The 19879-nt window shown below is 35.7% G+C and overlaps 1 protein-coding gene across 1 annotated transcript in view; it reads right to left on the reverse strand.

The window, feature by feature from the left end:
- Positions 1-19879, reverse strand: part of khdrbs3 (KH domain containing, RNA binding, signal transduction associated 3) — a 155355-nt gene that overhangs the window by 53272 nt on the left and 82204 nt on the right. The window contains exons 2-3 of the mRNA XM_016545914.1: positions 16760-16878; positions 904-1020 (exon numbers count right to left, since the gene is read on the reverse strand). Coding sequence (XP_016401400.1) covers positions 904-1020; positions 16760-16878 — 236 coding nt within the window. The remainder of the gene's footprint in view (positions 1-903; positions 1021-16759; positions 16879-19879) is intronic.

Below are 19879 nucleotides of genomic sequence, written 5' to 3' on the forward strand. Positions count from 1 at the left end.
ATATATATATATATATATGTATATGTATAGATTGAACCTGTATTAAAAGAAATTACAGACATGAACTGAACGGATCATCTAAAATTAAACTATTGTTTTTGGTGCAAGAAACGTTCAGGCATTCAGGCAGAAAAAACAACGACAGGGGCATTTACACAACACCGTTTTTAACTAAAAATTGAAAACTTTTTATGCATTTCGGCTATTCATTTACGATGATAAACAACACCATTATCATCTAAGTGTAAACTGTAAAAAACGCAAATTTGTGAAAATGGTGAAGTCATACGCATGTGTATTGCATGTTCAGTATATGTGCATAATATCGCCAACTACTGGCCTGGCATGAACAATACAGCGTTTTTAGTCTTTTTTGGTGATCTGTGTGAATGGGGATCATTTTTGACAACATTGTTGTCTATACATGAAACTTTTGAAAAAGAAAAAAATGTGAAAAAATTACTGTTTAATTAGAAGTACACTTCTGAATTACCTCAACAGACAGCTCAAGTCAATTCATTTAGATGCTTTAAGAAGTAATCTGCTATTTGCCAATAACTCCAAAAACCTGTCAGACTATATCGCTCTGTCCCTTTGTCTCTTGTGTTCTTTCTCTCTTTCTCTCTGACAGGACGCTGACGTTAGCATTTCTTTATGACATCGTATCCCTCTTTCCAGGTGAGGAGGGGGGGAGCGACCCATCAGCAACCATCGATCGATTCAATCAGCGGCGCAGCACGCAGAAACGCAACATATGTGCGTGTGATCGTTCAGATCGCTTCTCACCCGTGACAGCGGAGACATTGAGAGTATGTGGTGAAAGACGGGACAAAAAACACCAGTTCCTGCCTCATATACCCTGATTAACAACCCAGAGACTGATAATAAGCAAAGAAAGAATACCTTTTCTTTGTCTCTCATGGATCCCTTGCCGAGGATGGACATCTTGGTCAGCGTGTCCTCCTGCAGTCTCTTTAAAGAGTTCCCTCGAGGGCCCAGGAGTTTACCCACAAAATTAAACTAATAAAGAGAGAGAGAAAGAGAGAAAAAAAGAGTTTTACTTACACTTCATAGTACTGTCTTCTAATTACTATTCCCTAATACATAAGTTATGCAAACTGACATTCTAAGTATTTCCTCTGCAAAACCAGTTAAACATTTATCAAAGCCACACAATGGTATATTAAATACTGCATTTTTCTTGCCCACATCAACCAATTAAACGGCACTTTTTTTCTGGTTATGCATGCTTTAATGATCAAATATTTCACTAAGACACTATACTTGCTTTTTTGTTCAAACTCTGAATTAGTAATTTGAATTTTAAATAAGAAAAAGAGACCTCAAATATTTTTTATATAATGGACGGCACTTTTCATTGATTTTTGTTTTTATAGTTAGCTAATTATAGGTAGCTAAACTATTAAAATCTATAAAAATATAAAATATATGAAGAGTTCAGATGCAAAAGCCTCTAAGTGCTGTTTGAAATTTTCTTCTAAAATTGGCATTTTCTTTATCAGGCTCCTATGTTTATGTTCAGTTATTTCACTTTAATGGCAATGGAAAGAACCTATTACTTGCCATAAAAGTGAAATTACTGAATCTACACATAGGAGCCTGATAAAAATGCTCATTTTAGAAGAACATTTTAAATGGCACTATATATTATATATAATTATTTATTAAGCATTAAGTTATTTTATTAAAAATAAGGCACCGAACCCCCAACTGCTCCCCGGGCGCCGCAACAAAAAATGGCTGCCCACTGCTCCGGGTGTGTGTTCACGGTGTGTGTGTGTGTTCACTGCTGTGTGTGTGCACTTTGGATGGGTTAAATGCAGAGCACTAATTCCAAGTATGGGTCACCATACTTGGCCACATGTCACGTCACTTTCACTTTCACTTACATGTGAATTAATCACAATTAATTGCATATATCAATATTTACTGCAAAAAGATCATTCAGAGACAAAGACGAAAGGCAGAAAGTGGCTTAAAAAGTTAATATATTGTTTATTTTATTTCCATATGTCTGAATAGGTCGCAAAAAAAATGAATCAAATAGCAACTGTATTCATTCATTATAAAAATAAATAATAGTATTAAATGCATGTGTTACATTTCCAGTTCTTATAGCCTGCGAGGGGACAAAACAGCGTTCCTCTTAACAGAACTGCATCTGTGAAAGACACTTTACTGAATCACAAGAGACTCCAGATCTAAAACACATACTGTTTTGTGTCACATTCGGATGGAAACAGGAGGCAAGGATCAAAGAAACACGAGACAGAAGAAAGAGAAAGAAAGGAAGAAGAATCCTCCCAGAAAGAAGACAAAAAGAGGAAAGAGGAAAGAGGAAAGAGGAAGCGTATAGGCTGAGGAGGTGAGACGCTTTCTCTGCAGTTCTTGTTAAAACGCTTCACCTGCGCCTGCTGTCCAGGCTTGTTAGCGATCTCACCGCTGAACCCGGAGCGGAAGATCAAACCCTGCCACCCATGAAGACCTCTGAGAAAGCCACAGACACAATCGCAGCGCTCAGGTGACACATTCTCAAACTTTCTTGGTTACTTTTTCAAAATAGAAAGACTTGACTGAACCTGATGGCAAAATTTGAATCCCAGAATTAACAGAAAGAGCGGAGTGGTTCTAGGTTTATACAACCTTTGTGGCAGGATGGATGCATACTTTGAAAATCCAACAAATACTATACTATATATACTATATACTATACATCACTTTTTCTTATAAAATTCACCTGCAGAAATATAAATAGACATGAGACAATTGTTGACAAAGTGTAAGTGTAAGATGTATTTCCTCAGCTCAGATCAGATCTCTTATAAGAATAACGAGAAATGTTTAAGTTCATACTGAAATCTCTGACTTATGAATATAAGCTATCTGGGCAAATCTAAGTGCATTTTAAAGTATGGATGCTTGTTTCTGCCACAGGATAAAACAAATTACTAAGGTAATTGTGACTTTTTCCTCACAATTCTAAGAAAAAGAGCTTTATTACACTTTATTTTAGGATGTCCTTGTTATAGTGTAATTATACATTTAAGTATTGAGTAATGTTAATTAACTACATGTACATACTACAGTGCCGTGAAAAGGCTTTTGCCCCCTTACTGTTTTTTTTATTTTTTGCATATTTGTCACACTTAAAAGATTCAGATCATCAAACCAATTTTAATATTACGCAAAGATAATGCAAGTAAATACAAAATGCAGTTTTTAAATGATAATTTCATTTATTAAGGGAAAAAAGCTGTCCAAACCTACCTGGCCCTACGTGAAAAATGATTTGCCCCTCCTCTTAAATCATGAAAGAACTGTGATTAACCACATTATTTTAGAAAGCTGAGTTAAATTTCACTAGCCACACGCAGGCCTGATTACTGCCAGACCTGTTGAATCAAGAAATCACTTAAATAGAACCTGTCTGACAAAGTGAAGCATGCTTAAAGAGCAACACATCATGCCGCGATCTAAAGAAATTCAAGAACAGATGAGAAACAAAATAGCTGACATGTATCAGCCTGGAAAGGGTTATGAAGCCATTTCTAAGGCTTTGGGACTCCAGCGAACCACGGTCAGAGCCATTATCCACAAATGGAGAAAACTTGGAACAGTGGTGAACCTTCCCAGGAGTGGCCAGCCTACCAAAATTACTCCAAGAGCGCAACGACGACTCATCCAGGAGGTCATAAAAGAACCCAGAACAACATCTAAAGAACTGCAGGCCTCACTTGCCTCAATTAAGGTCAGTGTTCATGATTCAACAATAAGAAAGAGACTGGGCAAAAACGGCATCCATGGGAGAGTTCCAAGGCAAAAGCCATTGCTGACCAAAAAGAACACAAAGGCTTGTCTCACATTTGCCAAAAAATATCTTGTTTATCCCCAAGACTTTTGGGCAAATATTCTGTGGACTGATGAGACAAAAGTTGAACTTTTTGGAAGGTGTGTGTCCCGTTACATCTGGCGTAAAACCAACACAGCATTTCATAAAAAGAACATCATACCAACAGTCAAACATGGTGGTGGTAGTGTGATGGTCTGGGGCTGCTTTGCAGCTTCAGGACCTGGATGACTTGCCATAATTGATGGAACCATGAATTCTGCTCTCTATCAGAAAATCCTGAAGGAGAATGTCCGGCCGTCAGTTTGTGACCTCAAGCTCAAGCGCACTTGGTTTATGCAGCAGGACAATGATCCAAAACACACCAGCAAGTCCACCTTTGAATGGCTCAAGAAAAACAAAATTAAGGTTTTGGAATGGCCAAGTCAAAGTCCAGACTTAAATCCGATTGAGATGCTGTGGCATGACCTTAAACAGTCCATTCATGCTCAAAAACCCTCCAATGTGGCTGAATGAAAACAATTCTGCAAAGAAGAGTGGGCCAAAATTCCTGTGAAAGACTCATTGCCATTTATCGCAAACGCTTGATTGCAGTTGTTGCTGCAAAGGGTGGCACAACCAGTTATTAGATTTAGGGGGCAATTACTTTTTCACGTAGTGCCAGGCAGGTTTGGACAGCTTTTTTCCCTTAATAAATGAAATCATAATTTCAAAACTGCAGTTTGTATTTACTCAGGTTATCTTTGTGTAATATTAAAATGTGTTTGATGATCTGAATCTTTTAAGTGTGACAAATATGCAAACAATTAAAAAAACAGGAAGGGGGCAAAAACTTTTTCACATCACTGTATATGATTAGGGTTTTGCTTAGGGTTACTTGCATGTAATTATGAATAATGTATTGTTATTATAATAGTAATTACATGTAACGTGTAACAAGGACACCTTAAAATAAAGTGTTACCAAAAAAGTCAGAATTGCAGTACATAATTGTGAGATATAAACTCAGAGAATTTCAAGGTATAAACAATTGTAAACAAATAATTATTAGAAGTCTGAATTATGAGATATAAACAGACAACTGTGAAACAAAAATGTAAGACTTGTGAGAGAAAAAGTTGCAGTGACTTTTTATTTGACAAAAAAAAAAAAAAAAACGAATTACAAGAAAACAAAAGTAAGAATTGCGACTATATAAATGCAGATTGGTGAGATGTAAACACCGAAAGCAAGAAAAAGTCTGAATTTTGAGTTTATTGAGAGATATAATTTTGAATTGCAAGGGGAAAAAGTCACAATTACCTTTATTATTATTATTATTATTTTATTTATTTTTTATTTTATTCTTTTTTTATCCTTCAATATTCAATATTCTTCTTGGCTTCAATATTAAAGAGATAGTTCACCCAAAAATAAAAAATAAAATCTCATGTTGTTCCAAACCTGTATGACTTTCTTTTCTGCGGAACTCATTTTGAAGAATGTTGGAAACCAAACATTGTTTTTTTTTGTCCATACTATGGAGGTCAATGGAAGCCAAACAGTATAAAACACAACTGAGATCTCTTCAGAAACTAAAAGTCATATTTAGTGGTGTATATTTCCCAATAGGAACATCAGAGAACGAAGTTCAGCAAAAGATTCCATTTACTATTAATATAATCTCATTGATCTCCAAAAGCGACAACTGAGATGTTTAAAAGATCTCATTTGTGATTTCTCTTCCCAATGGGAACACACTATGATTTGAGAATGCACTAATCCTGATACTTTGGGACATAATCATCTCAAATACTTTATAGCACTGAGGGTATGCAAATTATTATTGAGCTGATGACTAAGAGGTCATGACCTTTAATCTATCTATCTATCCATCCATCCATCCATCCATCCATATATCTATCTATCTATCTATCTTAGATAGATATATAGATAGATAGATAGATAGATTAAAAAGCATGAGACACATGTCTGCTTTACACTTCCAGTACGTGTCAGTAAGTGTCCCCGTGGTGTTATTGTCAATCCACACATTGGATTTTTAGAGCGCGGTGGGTTCTGCTGCCGATGGCTGTTTGTGGAGTTGCTTTCAATAGATGTCTGTTATTTACAGAGGCTTTTGTTTGGCTGTGCTTTAATGGTGTAATCTGATGATATTAAGGCTTGTAAATGACAGCGTGGGCCGAACTGCGTAAGGATTTACAGAAAGCTCTAAAGCTCTTAAACACACCCTATCACACACACACACACACACACACACACACACTCTGGCCTCTCCTCAATATAGAAATGCTGAAATTTACAAGCTGTGTGTGTTTCCCATGGAGAACATCTGATGAAAAGACAATAAATACATAAACTTTGTCAATTTAACAAAGCAAAAAGGCTTATTTCAGAACTGTTTTCATTTTCAACTTCAACTATCGATAAAGTTCAAAATGTGTACTACATTTTTGCATGAGTGAGTGTGAATCATGTTTGGCCATGCAAAAATCACCCAAGTCTCTCAATGCAATTCTACTTTTTTTGTGTGCATTTATTATCCACAAGGCAAAACTAGTCTTTTAGAAAGGAAGCAGCTCAGCTCTCCTCATCAACACATGATTTGAGGTGCGGGATATCAAATTTTAATGATTACAAATTAAAAGCCCAAAGTATAAGCAATAGTAAAATTGATGCTTGACTTGGCAAGTTTTATTAGTTTTCAAAAAGATCTACCCAGCTTCTTGAAAACATTACTGTCTCACGACAAAAAATGGGGGAAGATAATAACCGTTATCTGATATAAATGCACAAAATGTGTGTGGCTTTAGGAAAATACGTGTATGCTTATAAGAAAGGCACAGGCAAAATGGGGCAATATCTCACAGGCAAAATTTTGATATCCCACCATGACATTCATTATGAATTCATTTTAATTGCAGATTACATCAGGTAATGAGGGCATTTTACAGATCGTTCGGTTGATAGTGTCCTGACGCTGATGCTAAATCACATACGGCATTCACTCCATTTTTCTCAAATGCTTTCAAAAAGATCTCAGAGATCCATGTGTCACTTATTAAACTCGGTTTACTCTTTATGGAAATATCTCTCGCTAATAAAGCTCCGTTTGTTTGGAAAACACAATGAAATGTCTGAGAAGAAAGCCGCATTCTCTGTTTGAGATGAAACAGTCGGCACATGGAGGGCTTTTCTTTTTGGGTCTCGCTAAACAGCCTTTACAAAGAGACTGACCTCACAGGCAGCTGCCAGAGACAGGCACAACGACTGCAGAGACTGCACACACACTGGCTGAGAAACACATGAAAAACACTTTAATTTAAAGGAATAATAAACATAAAAGAAAATCCTGTCATTATTTTCTCACCCTCGTGTCATTCTGAACCCAAATGCTGTTATTTTCTCAATAGAAAATGAAAGGATTTTTAAAGAAATCTTACACAGGTCTACAAAAACAGTTCAGTCATAACACCATTGAAAAGGTGTTAAAAAAGTAAACCTTGCGAATGTTCTAAAGTCACTCGATAGATTTGTGTGAGAAATGAACCAACATTTAGCCTGTTTTTCACTGAAAATCTTTCCCTATTTTGCAACTCTCAAAACCGCTACATCATGTTGTGAATCTGAACCGGACACAAATGAAATTTTACAGTATTGTAAGTCAATAGCCTTTTACTCACACAAATGTTATGGGCAACTTGGAATATATACTTACCATTCAGAAGTTAGGGGTCAGTAAGATTTTTAGTAAAAAAAAAAAAAGGGAATATATTTATTCCATAAACACAGATTAAATGATCAAAAGTGACATTTATAATGGTATTTATAATGCTTATAAAGTGTCTCAGTTTCCAACATTGACAACCATAAGAAATGTTTCTTGAGCAGCAAACCAGCATATTAGAATGATTTCTGAAGGATCATGTGACACTGAAGACTGGAGTAATGATGCTAAAAATTCAGCTTTGATCCCATGAATGAATTGCAATTTAAAATATATTCAAATAGAAAAGTTTTTTTTTTGTTTTTTTTTACTGTATTTTTATCAAATAAATGCAGCCTTGGTGAGCAGATAAGACTTTTCAAAAACATAAAAAAAAATAATAATCTTACCGCTCCCCAGACTTTTGACAGTACCATAGCATCTCAGAACAATAAAAACCAACACGTTCTCACTCCCAACTCATATTGATGCTTGGTCAGGACACCTTGGCGTCGCTTTCTGACGCTCAAGGTACCCCTTTAGCGTCACTTTTCGAGGTGCAGGGTCCTCCGTTGTTTTCAGTTGTTTGTCTTAATTTAATGGATTGCATGCATTTGTAAAAAAATAGAAATAATTTTATATAAATGTATACTTTCATTGGAGCACCTAACCCCACCCGTGTCAGGGTTCTGTCACTTCAGTCTAGTTTATTCATGGTTTTGTGACGGAGCCCTGACACTCCCGTCTTGTCTTGTTTTCTTGTGAGCGCGCGGCTTCGAGTGTGCTCGAGCCAGGCGCTCTCTTGTCTGCGTGCCTTGTTTCATGTTGGAGCGTGGTGTTCAGATCCCGGCACTCATGTCTTGTTCAGATTCAGTTTCGGTTTGGTGTCGGGGTTCAGACACTCGCGCTCCTTGTTCTGTTTTGTTGTGGGAGTGTGCGGTCTCGAGTTCGCTCGGGCCGTACACTCTTCTGTCCTCGTGTGTTGTGATGTTGCACAAAGCTCGTGTTTTCGGCTGCGTGCTTTCATGTTACGTCTTGTGCTGTGTAGCACGCAGCTTGTGTTTTTCATTGGCTGCTTGCTTTCATGTTGTCATGTCTTGTGTGAACACGCGGCTTATGAGTATTCTCATTAGCTACGTGTTCGTGTCTTATTTTGTTCAAGCACATGGCTTGTGATTGTTTTGCTGGCCATGTGCTTGTGTTTTTGTTTTGTCTTGTTTGGTTTCTTGTGCCATGTGCTCTCATGTCAATTGTCTTGACCCCACCCATCTTGTTACCTGATTATTGGTTAATTTGCCCCACCTGTGTTTCCCTTATTACCCTCCTCATTTGCTCCCTATTTATTCTCCTTGTGTTTGCAGTCCTGTGCGAGTTCGTCATCGAATGTTGTGTGTGCCTTGTGTCCTGCCCTGCCTTGTCCAGCCTTGCCAGTCGGTTTCCCCTACGGGGTAGTTTCTATTTGTTTTGTTTTATTTTGTTATTAATAAAAGCCCTAATTCCTCCTGCGATTGAGTCCTCGCCTCATCCCTGCCCTCCACCCTTGACACACCCCTACCCTAAACCTACCCACTTCTGAACAATATAAAACATGTAACAGGCAAATATAAGTACAGTCACAGGTATTTATTGCAAAAACTGACCATAAAAAAGCAGTATAAAAGCATTACCATCAAGTTGTGTTGCATTCCAAATCTTCCGAAGCCATACGATGTATTTATGCGAAGAAAAGAGTAAAACATAAGGTTTTAATCGCTGAAAATGATCTCACTCTGTTAACATCCTCACATCTCATTCAAAAAGATACTCCCGTAGCATGACGCAATTGTCACGAGACATGCAAGAGCCAATAGCATTTCACAACCAAGGTTGACGTAAGGCTTCTCCTGGTGGCATTTTTTGAATTTGCGCACAGACTGCAGCACACAGGATGAGCTTTACGGCGGACGGAGACAGCGATTGGGTTATAAATAATAAATAAATTACTCATAAATGTGTAAATAGTGTAATATAAATAAAACTGTTGTGACTGTTTACATTGAAAAATCACACCCCAACATATATGCAATAATGGCAATATTATTGCCCAATATATAATTTATCATGCAAAAAGGATCTGCACACTGTTGTTCTCCCTTTATTTAGAAAAGTTAAAAGTGGCGGCAACGTTTCGGTCAAAGACCTCCGTCAGGCACAAAGGTCTTTGACCGAAACATTGCCGCCACTTTTAACTTTTCTAAATAAAGGGAGAACAACAGTGTGCAGATAACTTTTTGCATGATTTGTTGTATCCTTTGATCTTGCACCTGACTAAGAAGCTTTGGATGTGCGTACTTTGACTCTTTTTATGTCCAATATATAATTTAATCATGACGATAAAATTCCCAGTGCCTTTCGCGTCGGCATATTGACACAAAGGGTTTCTTGTTTAAAGCAAAGGAGGACCCTGCACATCGAAAAATGCGATGCCAAAGGGTCCTGACCAAGCGTCAATATGGGACAAGTTGGGAGTGTGAATGTATTGTAAAAACAGCTTTTTAATTTTTGATTTCCCCCAAAATACCAGGATTATTATAATAAACAGAAACTAAAACCGTAAAAAAATTATTCTTTAAATTATTCATGATTCTTGAAAACGTTAACTGAAATAAAATAAAACATAAAAATATTTTTTTTTTATTTTAGCTAGTTCCAAAAAAAACTTTTTCTTTTTTTTTTAAATTTTCATTCAATTTAACTTGATTTACCTAAATAACTAAAACTAAAACCATAACAAAATTAATAAAAACTATATAGCCATATAAAAAAAAAACAGTAATTAATTTAAATTACAAAATTTTTAACTAAAATGAAAATCTAATTCTATATATATATATATATCAACCAATAGCATGAGTTTAGGGCATGACTATGACTGACCAATGGAAGACAGTTTGGAAAAACTGGTTGAAAAAAAAAATCCCAATGGCAAATCCAACACTAGTGCCACAACAATGACATGCCTCACCTTTAATAAACACTTAAAATGCATATTCATGACTCTCTAATATAAAATTGTTCTTTAAATCTCAACGACCAGCGACCATGTCCTCACAAGATGAAATTAGCCAAGAAATTGTCCCTGTCTTGTAAACATATGTCCCATAAATGAGGCTAGAGGTGACGTCTGGAGTAAAACTGTTCCAATCAGATTCATCACACTCACCCTTCAAGCTCTCTATCCTTCTCCTTCTCCACCTGTCAGACTGGACAAATTGAATTTGTCTTCCTCCAGTAGCTCTCTGAAGCTCTAAACAGCGCATTAGTGTCTACAGTCATCAGAGCTGTCAAAGGCAATCTGTTTAGTGTGACGAGGGGCGACGTGAATAGCCACGCCGTATGACATTACACTGGCGCTCTCGCTCCGCCACTGATAATTGCTTCATTTGAAGTGGTCGATCATTACAGCTCTAACGCTGAGGGCTCATGTACTCTGACATACCTTTTAGCTCTGAGATGAAGTTTCATTTACAAGACCTGACGTCCCCATCTTTTTTTCTCAACAGTTGTCCTAAAACGCATCGCTATGACAAATCTGAAGTCAACAGCAAACGCCCAAGACTGAATAGTGGGAGACGCAGTTTAGAGCTTGTGTTCATTTGAACAGAAATTCACATACCATGGTATTTATATAGTAGTCCAAAGTAGGCCTACTTCCAAAAATACCATGGTTTTACCATGCTACATTTCCTAAAAAATAATGCGTACCACAGTATTTTTCAAAGTACCACAGTATTACCATCTGATACCATGGTATTATTTTACCACCACAATACTTTTGTGATAGTCACATATTATGGTATTAATATGGTACTCCAAGGAACTTCCAATAATACCATGGTTTTACCATGTCTAAAAAACATGGTAAACGTGATTACGTGTACAAAAAGTATAGTACTACCACAATCTGTGGACATAGTACCATAGCATTTTAGACATACCATGGTAGTACCAAAAAACATAGTACATGAATTTTAGTACCATAGCATTTTTTAGTACCACAGTAATACCCTCTAATACCAGGGTATTATGTTACCACCACTATGATTTTAACATGGTACGTTTAAAAAGCATGATAAATGTACTGACCAATTACACTTAAAAAAAGTATGGTACTACCATGTGTTTTGGACAAGGTACCATGGTATTTTACCATGGTAGCGCCATATAAGAACTATGGTACATGAATTTAAGTATCAATATTGGCATCTGATACCATGGTACTGCTGTATGTTACCGTATAACTTTTTGTAAGGTTATTATATTCACAAACCATGGCATTTAGATTGTGCTATAAGGTACTTTAAAGAATACCATGGTTCTACCATGGAAAATGTTCAAAACCTTGGTAGTACCATGGTACTTTTTGGTAAATGTAGTGAATAATTACACTTACAAAACATATGGTACTACAATGGTATTTTGGACATTTACTATGGTAATTCCATATGAAAACCTTCATGGTACATGGATAACAGTACCATGGTAAATTTGTATTAGCACTTGGTACCACTGTATTATGTTACTGCCATGGTACTTTTTTGTAAGAGTAATTATTATATTCACACACCATGCTATTTATATGGCACTTAAAGATACTTCAGAGAATACCATAGTTTAACCATGGTACTGTAAATGTACTGAACAATTACACTTACAAAAAGTACGGTACTATGTTATTTTGGGCCTATACATTGGCAGCACCATATAAAAACCATGTTAAACTAATTCCAGCATATACTGTATTTTAAAGTACCACAGTATTGCCATCCAATACCATGGTATTATGTTACCACCACAGAGCTTACTGATTATTACTCATGATCTAAAGCAATAAACCTCTTCTATGCCCATGATGGACAGTGGGAAGAGTTTGGCAGGCAATCTACCATAGTCTGTGGTTAAAGCAATCTGCTGATCATCCAGTTAAAACCAGAGACTCCGGAACAGAAGACAATTATATTCACAACACTGCAGCGCACAAACGCATCCTCCAACTAGATCATTCGACTCACTGCACTGTGACAAATTTCATACTGAATAGATAATAATGTCATTATAAGGTCCATCTATAATGGAGCCACAGAGCCAACATGCTCCATGATCCACAAACATCTTGGGGCGACTGGGGGCTCCTGTAGGTGCCGGAATCAGGAGTAAAGCAGACTTGTGTTTAATAACACAAGTTGACATTTGGGTTTGAGTAATATTTACAGTGTAGAGGTCTGGATGGAGACTCAATTGAAGCACAATGATGCGGTTAACAAAACCTGTGACCTGACACAACCAGTGAGACAAAACCAAACCGGAACCCTAAACTAATTGGAAATAAAATAAAATAAAATAACCCTAAACTAATTGGAAATAAAATAAAATAAAATAAAATAAATAATTAACTTAGGTTTAGTGATTTGAACAAGACTTGAAAGTCAATAGACATGTGAAAGTTGAAAGTGAGCTGTTTTGACTAGTGGTTGGACCACCTAGCAACACCCTAGCAATTAAAATAAAATGAAACGAAATGAAATGAAAAAAAAAAAAATAGCATTATTGGTTTAAAGTTGGACCACCTAGCAACACCCTAGCAATTAAAATAAAATGAAATAAATAAATAAAATAAATAAATAGCATTATTGGTTTAAAGTTGGACCACCTAGCAACACCCTAGCAATTAAAATAAAATGAAATAAATAAATAAAATAAATAAATAGCATTATTGGTTTAAAGTTGGACCACCTAGCAACACCCTAGCAATTAAAATAAAATAAAATAAAATAAAATAAAATAAAATAAAATATAATTATTGGTTTAAAGTTAGTGATTTAATTAAGACGAAGTTAAATTTACACTTGAAGGTGGGCTGTTTCGACCTGGTCCGGCTGAACCACATAGTAACACCCTGGCAACCACCAAGAATTCCCTGATGTTATGGAGTTTTGCACTTGTAAGAACCACTCATATGTCCTTAAAAAAAAAATAATAATAAATTATATATATAATAATAATAATAATAATAATAATATATTTTTCCATTAATTATTAATTCAATCCCGATGGAATTCTGGGTCTTTTTGGTCTTAGATTAGGTACCAGACCTCTAGTATGAGTAAAAAAAATGAGAGTAGAGTGTGTGTATCTGTGTGTGTGAGAGATGTTTTACCCTTCACAGCACACTCCCTCTGGGATCCCAGAGCCCATTTACAAACCCTCATCAAAAAATAGCTCACACACACATTATCACTCTCTGAATGTGTGTGCACACACACAGCTACTCGAATACATATATACATCATATACAGGTGCACAAAAGTGTGTATATGCGCACAAATGTATGAGGCTGTCGACGGTCCATCTGTCCTCATGTTAGGAGCATGAATTGTTCATCTTTCCAGAGCTCATTTGTCATGAAGAGGCCAATTCAATTCTTGTAATTGGTTTTATATGCTACCACTGTATAATAAAACTTCAAGTAAGCTACATCAATGGGACAAAAATCGGTTCTTTCAAATATATATATATATGCACTACCAAGTTTTTTTGTTGAAAACAAGTCTCTTATGTTCACCAAGGCTGCATTTATTTGATCAAAAACACAGTAAAAAGAAGGAATATTGTGAAATATTTTTCCAATTTAAAATAGCTGTTTTCTATTTTAATACAATTTAAAATGAAATGTATTCCTTTGATGTCAAAGCTTAACTTTCAGCAGACATTAGTCCAGTTTCAATAATTATCAATTATTATTGGTACACACATATTATGAATTGGTTCTTAATATTATCAATGTAATAAAAATATTAACAGTTTTTGCTGTTTAATATTTTTCTGGAAACTGACACTCTACCATTCAAAAGTTTGGGGTAAGTAAAAAAAATAAAAATAAATAAGGAAACTAATACTTTTATTTAGCAAGGATTCATTAATTTGAACCAAAGTGACATTTAAGACATTTATAGTTGCACAAGATTTATATTTCAAATAAGTACTGTTGTTTGAAACTTTCTATTCATCAAAGAATCCTGAAAAAAAATATTTGTAATTAAAATAATAATATAAAAAATACTAAGCAGCAAAAAACTGTATCAGCATTGATAATAAAAAGACCCATTATTTATAATTGAGTACCAATAACAACTGATAATAATTTAGCATCAAATCAGCATATTAGAATGATTTCTGAAGGATCATGTGACACTGAAGACTGGAGTAATGATGCTGAAAATACAGCTTTGCATCACAGGAATAAATTACATTTCACAACATATTCAAATAGAAAACAGTTGTTTTAAAATGTAATAATATTTCAGAATATTACTGTTTTTACAGCCTTTTTAATCAAATAAATGCAGCCTTGGTGAGCATAAGAGACTTCTTTCAAAAACATTAATAAATCATAAATATTCCCAACTACGATACATATTTTATTTATTTCTTATACAGAAAATATCAGTAGCTCAGTATAATAATGAAAGTGAATGGAAATGGAAATTATGATTATGATAGACAAAAAAACATGAGCACATGCTATTCTCCTTCCACATGTCCTGTTCATTTACTCATCTCTTTCGTCAATGAAACGCCTCCTCAAACAATCACATAAACCCGCTTTTCTAATTATCATCTATCTAAACCCTTTCACTGCCCTAAAAAAGCTTTTTTTTCTGAATAGAGCCAGACATCTACACCTGCTGCTTAAATTTCTCTGTTTCTCTCTTTTCTCCTGCTGTTTGTCGCTCTTTCACCCTCCCAGGGTGGAATGGTGTGAATTAAAAACCATGCAAACAAAGAAGCCCATTAAATTATGTTGGGAGAACTACGAAAGCACTAACTAAATGAGGTACAGAAAGAATTGTTCCTTGTGTGCAAGCCTTTTGGGAAAACAGCGGGAATATATGCACACATCACGTGAACACACACACACACACACATGCTCAGTGGTATGATAATGTGATAGCCTGCTGTCAAGGTCACGCTCACCTCTACGTCTGCGAAGGGAGCAAAAATCATTAAATAACACACTCAACAGCAACAATATGGAAATTAGGACCATTTTCTGAAATCGCCCTGTGCATGCTTCAATATCAAACTCGTGTTCATATTAACATGTAGCTGCGCTGTGAAGTGCTTTTCATCCTTATGAATGACTATAGTCTGTTTGTATAGTGAAGTGGTGGCGTGTGGAGTCGTGTGATAACATGTTAAACAAATGAAAGACACAAAGGTTATCAGCTGTGAAGGAGACATGCCTAACATTAAGAATTTCTGTCTGCAGCGTCTAATTACTTTTACACTATAACACTGCCTATAGAAATTGTTTTGACAAATTGCAAATGGATATTTATGAAATATTATGATCAATTTCACTAGCACTGCAAAAATATTAAAGGAATCAGTCATTAAAAAATGAAAATTTACTGAAATCTTACTTAACCCCTGGTCTTCAAAGATGTAGATGAGTTTGTTTTTTTTATTACAACAGATTTGGAGTAATTTAACATTGCATCACTTGCTCACCAGTGGATCCTCTGCAGTGAATGGGTGCCGTCAGAATGAGAGTCCAAACAGCTGATAAAAACATCACAATAATCCACATGACTCCCATCCATCAATTTACATCTTGTGATGCAAAAAAGTGGCATCTTTTGTAAGGAACAAATCTGTTATTAAGATGTTTTAACTTTAAACCATCGCTTCTGGACAAAATATGAGCCCATAATCCATAATAACACTTCCTCCAGAGAAAAAGTCCAGTTGTTCCTTCACATCAAAATCCATGTTTGACATGTTTGTTTAGAACTGTTTTCGCTTGTAAAAGCTGCTTGATCTGTGCATATTTCTCTCCTGATTCAGACAAGATGACGTTTCACTGCAGAAAACAATTTTATAAGTAAAGGTCGACTGAAAGCGACAGTTTTACATGCTTTATTGATGGATTTGATTTTTCACTTGATACGATGTTAATTGAGTGGTGTGGATTATTGTGATGTTTTTAGCAGCTGTTTGGACTTTCATTCTGACGGCACCCATTCACTGCAGAGGATCCATTGGTGAGCAAGTGATTTAATGCTAAATTTCTCCAAATCTGTTCTGTTCTAGGGTTTAACTACTGTATCATATTATACACTGAAAAACAGCTTTGTTGTACTTACTTTGGGAAACTGTTTTACAGGGATCAAAATCTTCTGTCCCAGTTTCATGTTCTTGTTGATGACAACATCAATGAACTTCTCATCCTCTTTGTCTTCATCTTTCTGAACCTTTTCGATTTCTGTTAAGAGAGACAGAGACAGGAAGAGTTTGTCAAATCATTATGGTTTATCCGTGTGAATCTCAGGTTCAGATAAGCTCAGATAACAGTCCTGCCATTTGCCCGATGTCATTCGTATCAAGGGTATTTTGACTGATCAGTGGACTGTGAAATAGCTTCCATTGGCCACGCTGTAATTCAATTGGATGTGCTTATAATCATATCTGAAATACATTTCTCTGTGATTGGTGGATATTTCTGTTGGTGAGGCAAGCGTTGTCTGATTAGACATTAAAGTGTGTAAATGAGCTCTTCGAACACGCACTGAAGTCTTTGTTGTTGAGGGACACAGTGGGGTGCTGGGGTATTAGTCACATTAATGAGTTCTTGTATGAGTGTGGGTACTCGTGATACATTGCATTATTGGGACGTAGTGGGTTTGCAACTCATTGATGTACTTAGCGGAAAACAATATGGAAAAGGTCATTTCAGAAGCACTGGAAAAAAGATGGAGAATTTGAAATGTCCATCACACATTCAACATCCACATGAACTGGACAGCACAGTGATTAAATTGCTCAATCAAATGCAAGATTCATCTTCTCCACACAAATGTAGCCAGACAATTGTTAAAATGATTTAGCATGTTCTATTTTTAAACAACTTTATATTGAATTTAGTACCATTTCAGAGAACATTCTCTACAACAGAACCATTTTCCAGATCAGAACATATTGATCTGAGTTAGATTTGTGTGCTCTCAAATATTCATCAAAAAGTAAAGAGCTGTGGAAAAAATATTTACGCAAACGTCAAGCAGGTCTTCTCAGGTTGGTGTGGTTCATCTGCGATACAACTTAATTCCCGTCCCATTGCAATAAACCAGTTATTTTATAGCTAAAACATGGCTTCTGAATATGAATCAGTTTATGTAACAAGACCTAATTAATAATTAGGAGATAAGCCATCAAAAGAATACGACAGTGCCTGTCCACTTTTTCATTTTTCCCATTGGTATTTTTAAAAAGTCTTCATTTAAGAGTTATAAGCAATGAACCAAACTATCCAGGTACAAAGTGAATTATCATTGATTTGAAGCAAAAAAAGTGTTTGAAAATCGGACACAAAGACTGTGTCCTAAAATGGATTGTTATGGGTCATTAATTACTCACCCTCATGTTGTTCCAAACCTGTAAGACATTCGTTCATCTTCAGAAAACAAATTAAGATATTTTTGATGAAATCCTTGAGCTTTCTGACCCTCCATAGACAGCAAGGGAACTATCACATTCAAGGCCCAGAAACGTAGCAAGATTATTGTTAAAATGGTCCATGACATCAGTGGTTCATCCCTAATGTTATGAAGCTACAAGAATACATTTTGTGTGCAAAGAAAACAAAAATAACAACCTTTTTTTAAATTTTATTTAATGCATGTGTTGTGATACTGTCATGAATGGACAGACTGACCCAGAAAAGATGAAATCGTTGAATACAGTCGTTATTTTTGTTTGCTCACTAACACAGATTTAGACAGATTTGTGAACAACATTTGAGAGAAATAGGCCTTTTGTGTACATAGAAAAAGTCTTAGATCTTTGAGTTCAGCTCATGAAAAATGGGGGCAAAAACAAAGTGTTGCGTTTATAATTTTGTTCAGTATATGTGTGAAAAGTATCAATCTATGACATATTTTTAAGAATAAATACAAAAAAGTGTATATACAACATAAAACCTGTCGAGCAAACATTTGCAGAGACAGGTGTGTAAAATATGGTAAATGATCTTTTGTGATAACTGTACACTTGCAGAACACATGCTAGCATTGCACAGCATTATCCTCCACAATTTGGTTGCTAGGAGACACTGCTGTCAATCAAAAGACTGTAAAAGCTAATGGTTAAGTCTGAGCTTTTATAGTTTGGAACCGGATTTTCTCTTTAAGTTAGTACTTGATGCTGGGGATTTGATGTTGCCTAGTTAGAGTATGTTGTCATGTCTCATCTGGGATCTGTGTGTCAAACTTTATTATAAAGTATCAAATTAATATCTACGTATAGCTACTCAGAGAGCTGGGAAGAGAACAAACGCTGCAGCCCTTCCCCGCTCCGTTTCCCAGGCCCACAGAGACAGCAGATTCAGTGGGCTGTGGTTCATCTCATTGTTTCGTATCATTATTCCTGTAGTCGAGGGGCAAAAAACGCACCCAAGAGAATACTGTAAAAAATATAAATTTCCCTCCTTAGATAACCAGCAGCCTTTCCAACATAATCTCCATTCAGAAGATTGTGACCTACCAACAAATCTAAGCTCAGCTATATTATACTACGGCTATATTTTTATTCAAGGATAGACCACAACCTCCACTTTACACATATATCAAACTAAAAGAAGTTCAACTCATTTCTGAAAATCTGACCTTTCGAATAGTTTTTACGCTTTAATATGTCTATTCAGGCACATGAAAAAAAAAGAAAAAAAAAATATATATATATATACTGCTGGTCGGATTTTTATGTTTTTGAAAGATAAGCTCACCAAGGCTGCATTTATTTGAACAATAATATTGTGAAATATTATTACAGTTCAAAATAACTGTTTTCTATTTGAATGAATGAATATATTTTAAAATGTAATGTATTCCTGTGATGCAAAGCTGAATTTTTTGCAGCCATTATTCCAGTCTTCAGTTTCACATGATCCTTCAGAAATCATTCTAATATGCTGATTTGCTGCTTGCTTTTATGAATAGAAAATTCAAAAGATCAGCATTTTTTAAATAAAAACTTATAACAATGTTTAAGTCTTTACTGCCTCGTTTGGTTAAAGCTGCAGTCCATAAGTTTTGCCTCTTTGTCGCCATCTCTGTTTGAAAACCTGTAATTGCAGCTGTGTGCGGAATTATCTAGCTTGCGTGGGTTGTGATTTGGCGCAGCTCCAGCGCGGATGAATCTAATGTTCTGAAGAGTATGTGTGGCAGTCAGTCACCGCACCGGTGTGGATATTGTACTTTGCACTCACA

Source organism: Sinocyclocheilus rhinocerous, unplaced genomic scaffold, assembly GCF_001515625.1.
Source record: "Sinocyclocheilus rhinocerous isolate Xijiao unplaced genomic scaffold, SAMN03320098_v1.1 scaffold430, whole genome shotgun sequence".
Taxonomy (NCBI): Eukaryota; Metazoa; Chordata; class Actinopteri; order Cypriniformes; family Cyprinidae; genus Sinocyclocheilus; species Sinocyclocheilus rhinocerous.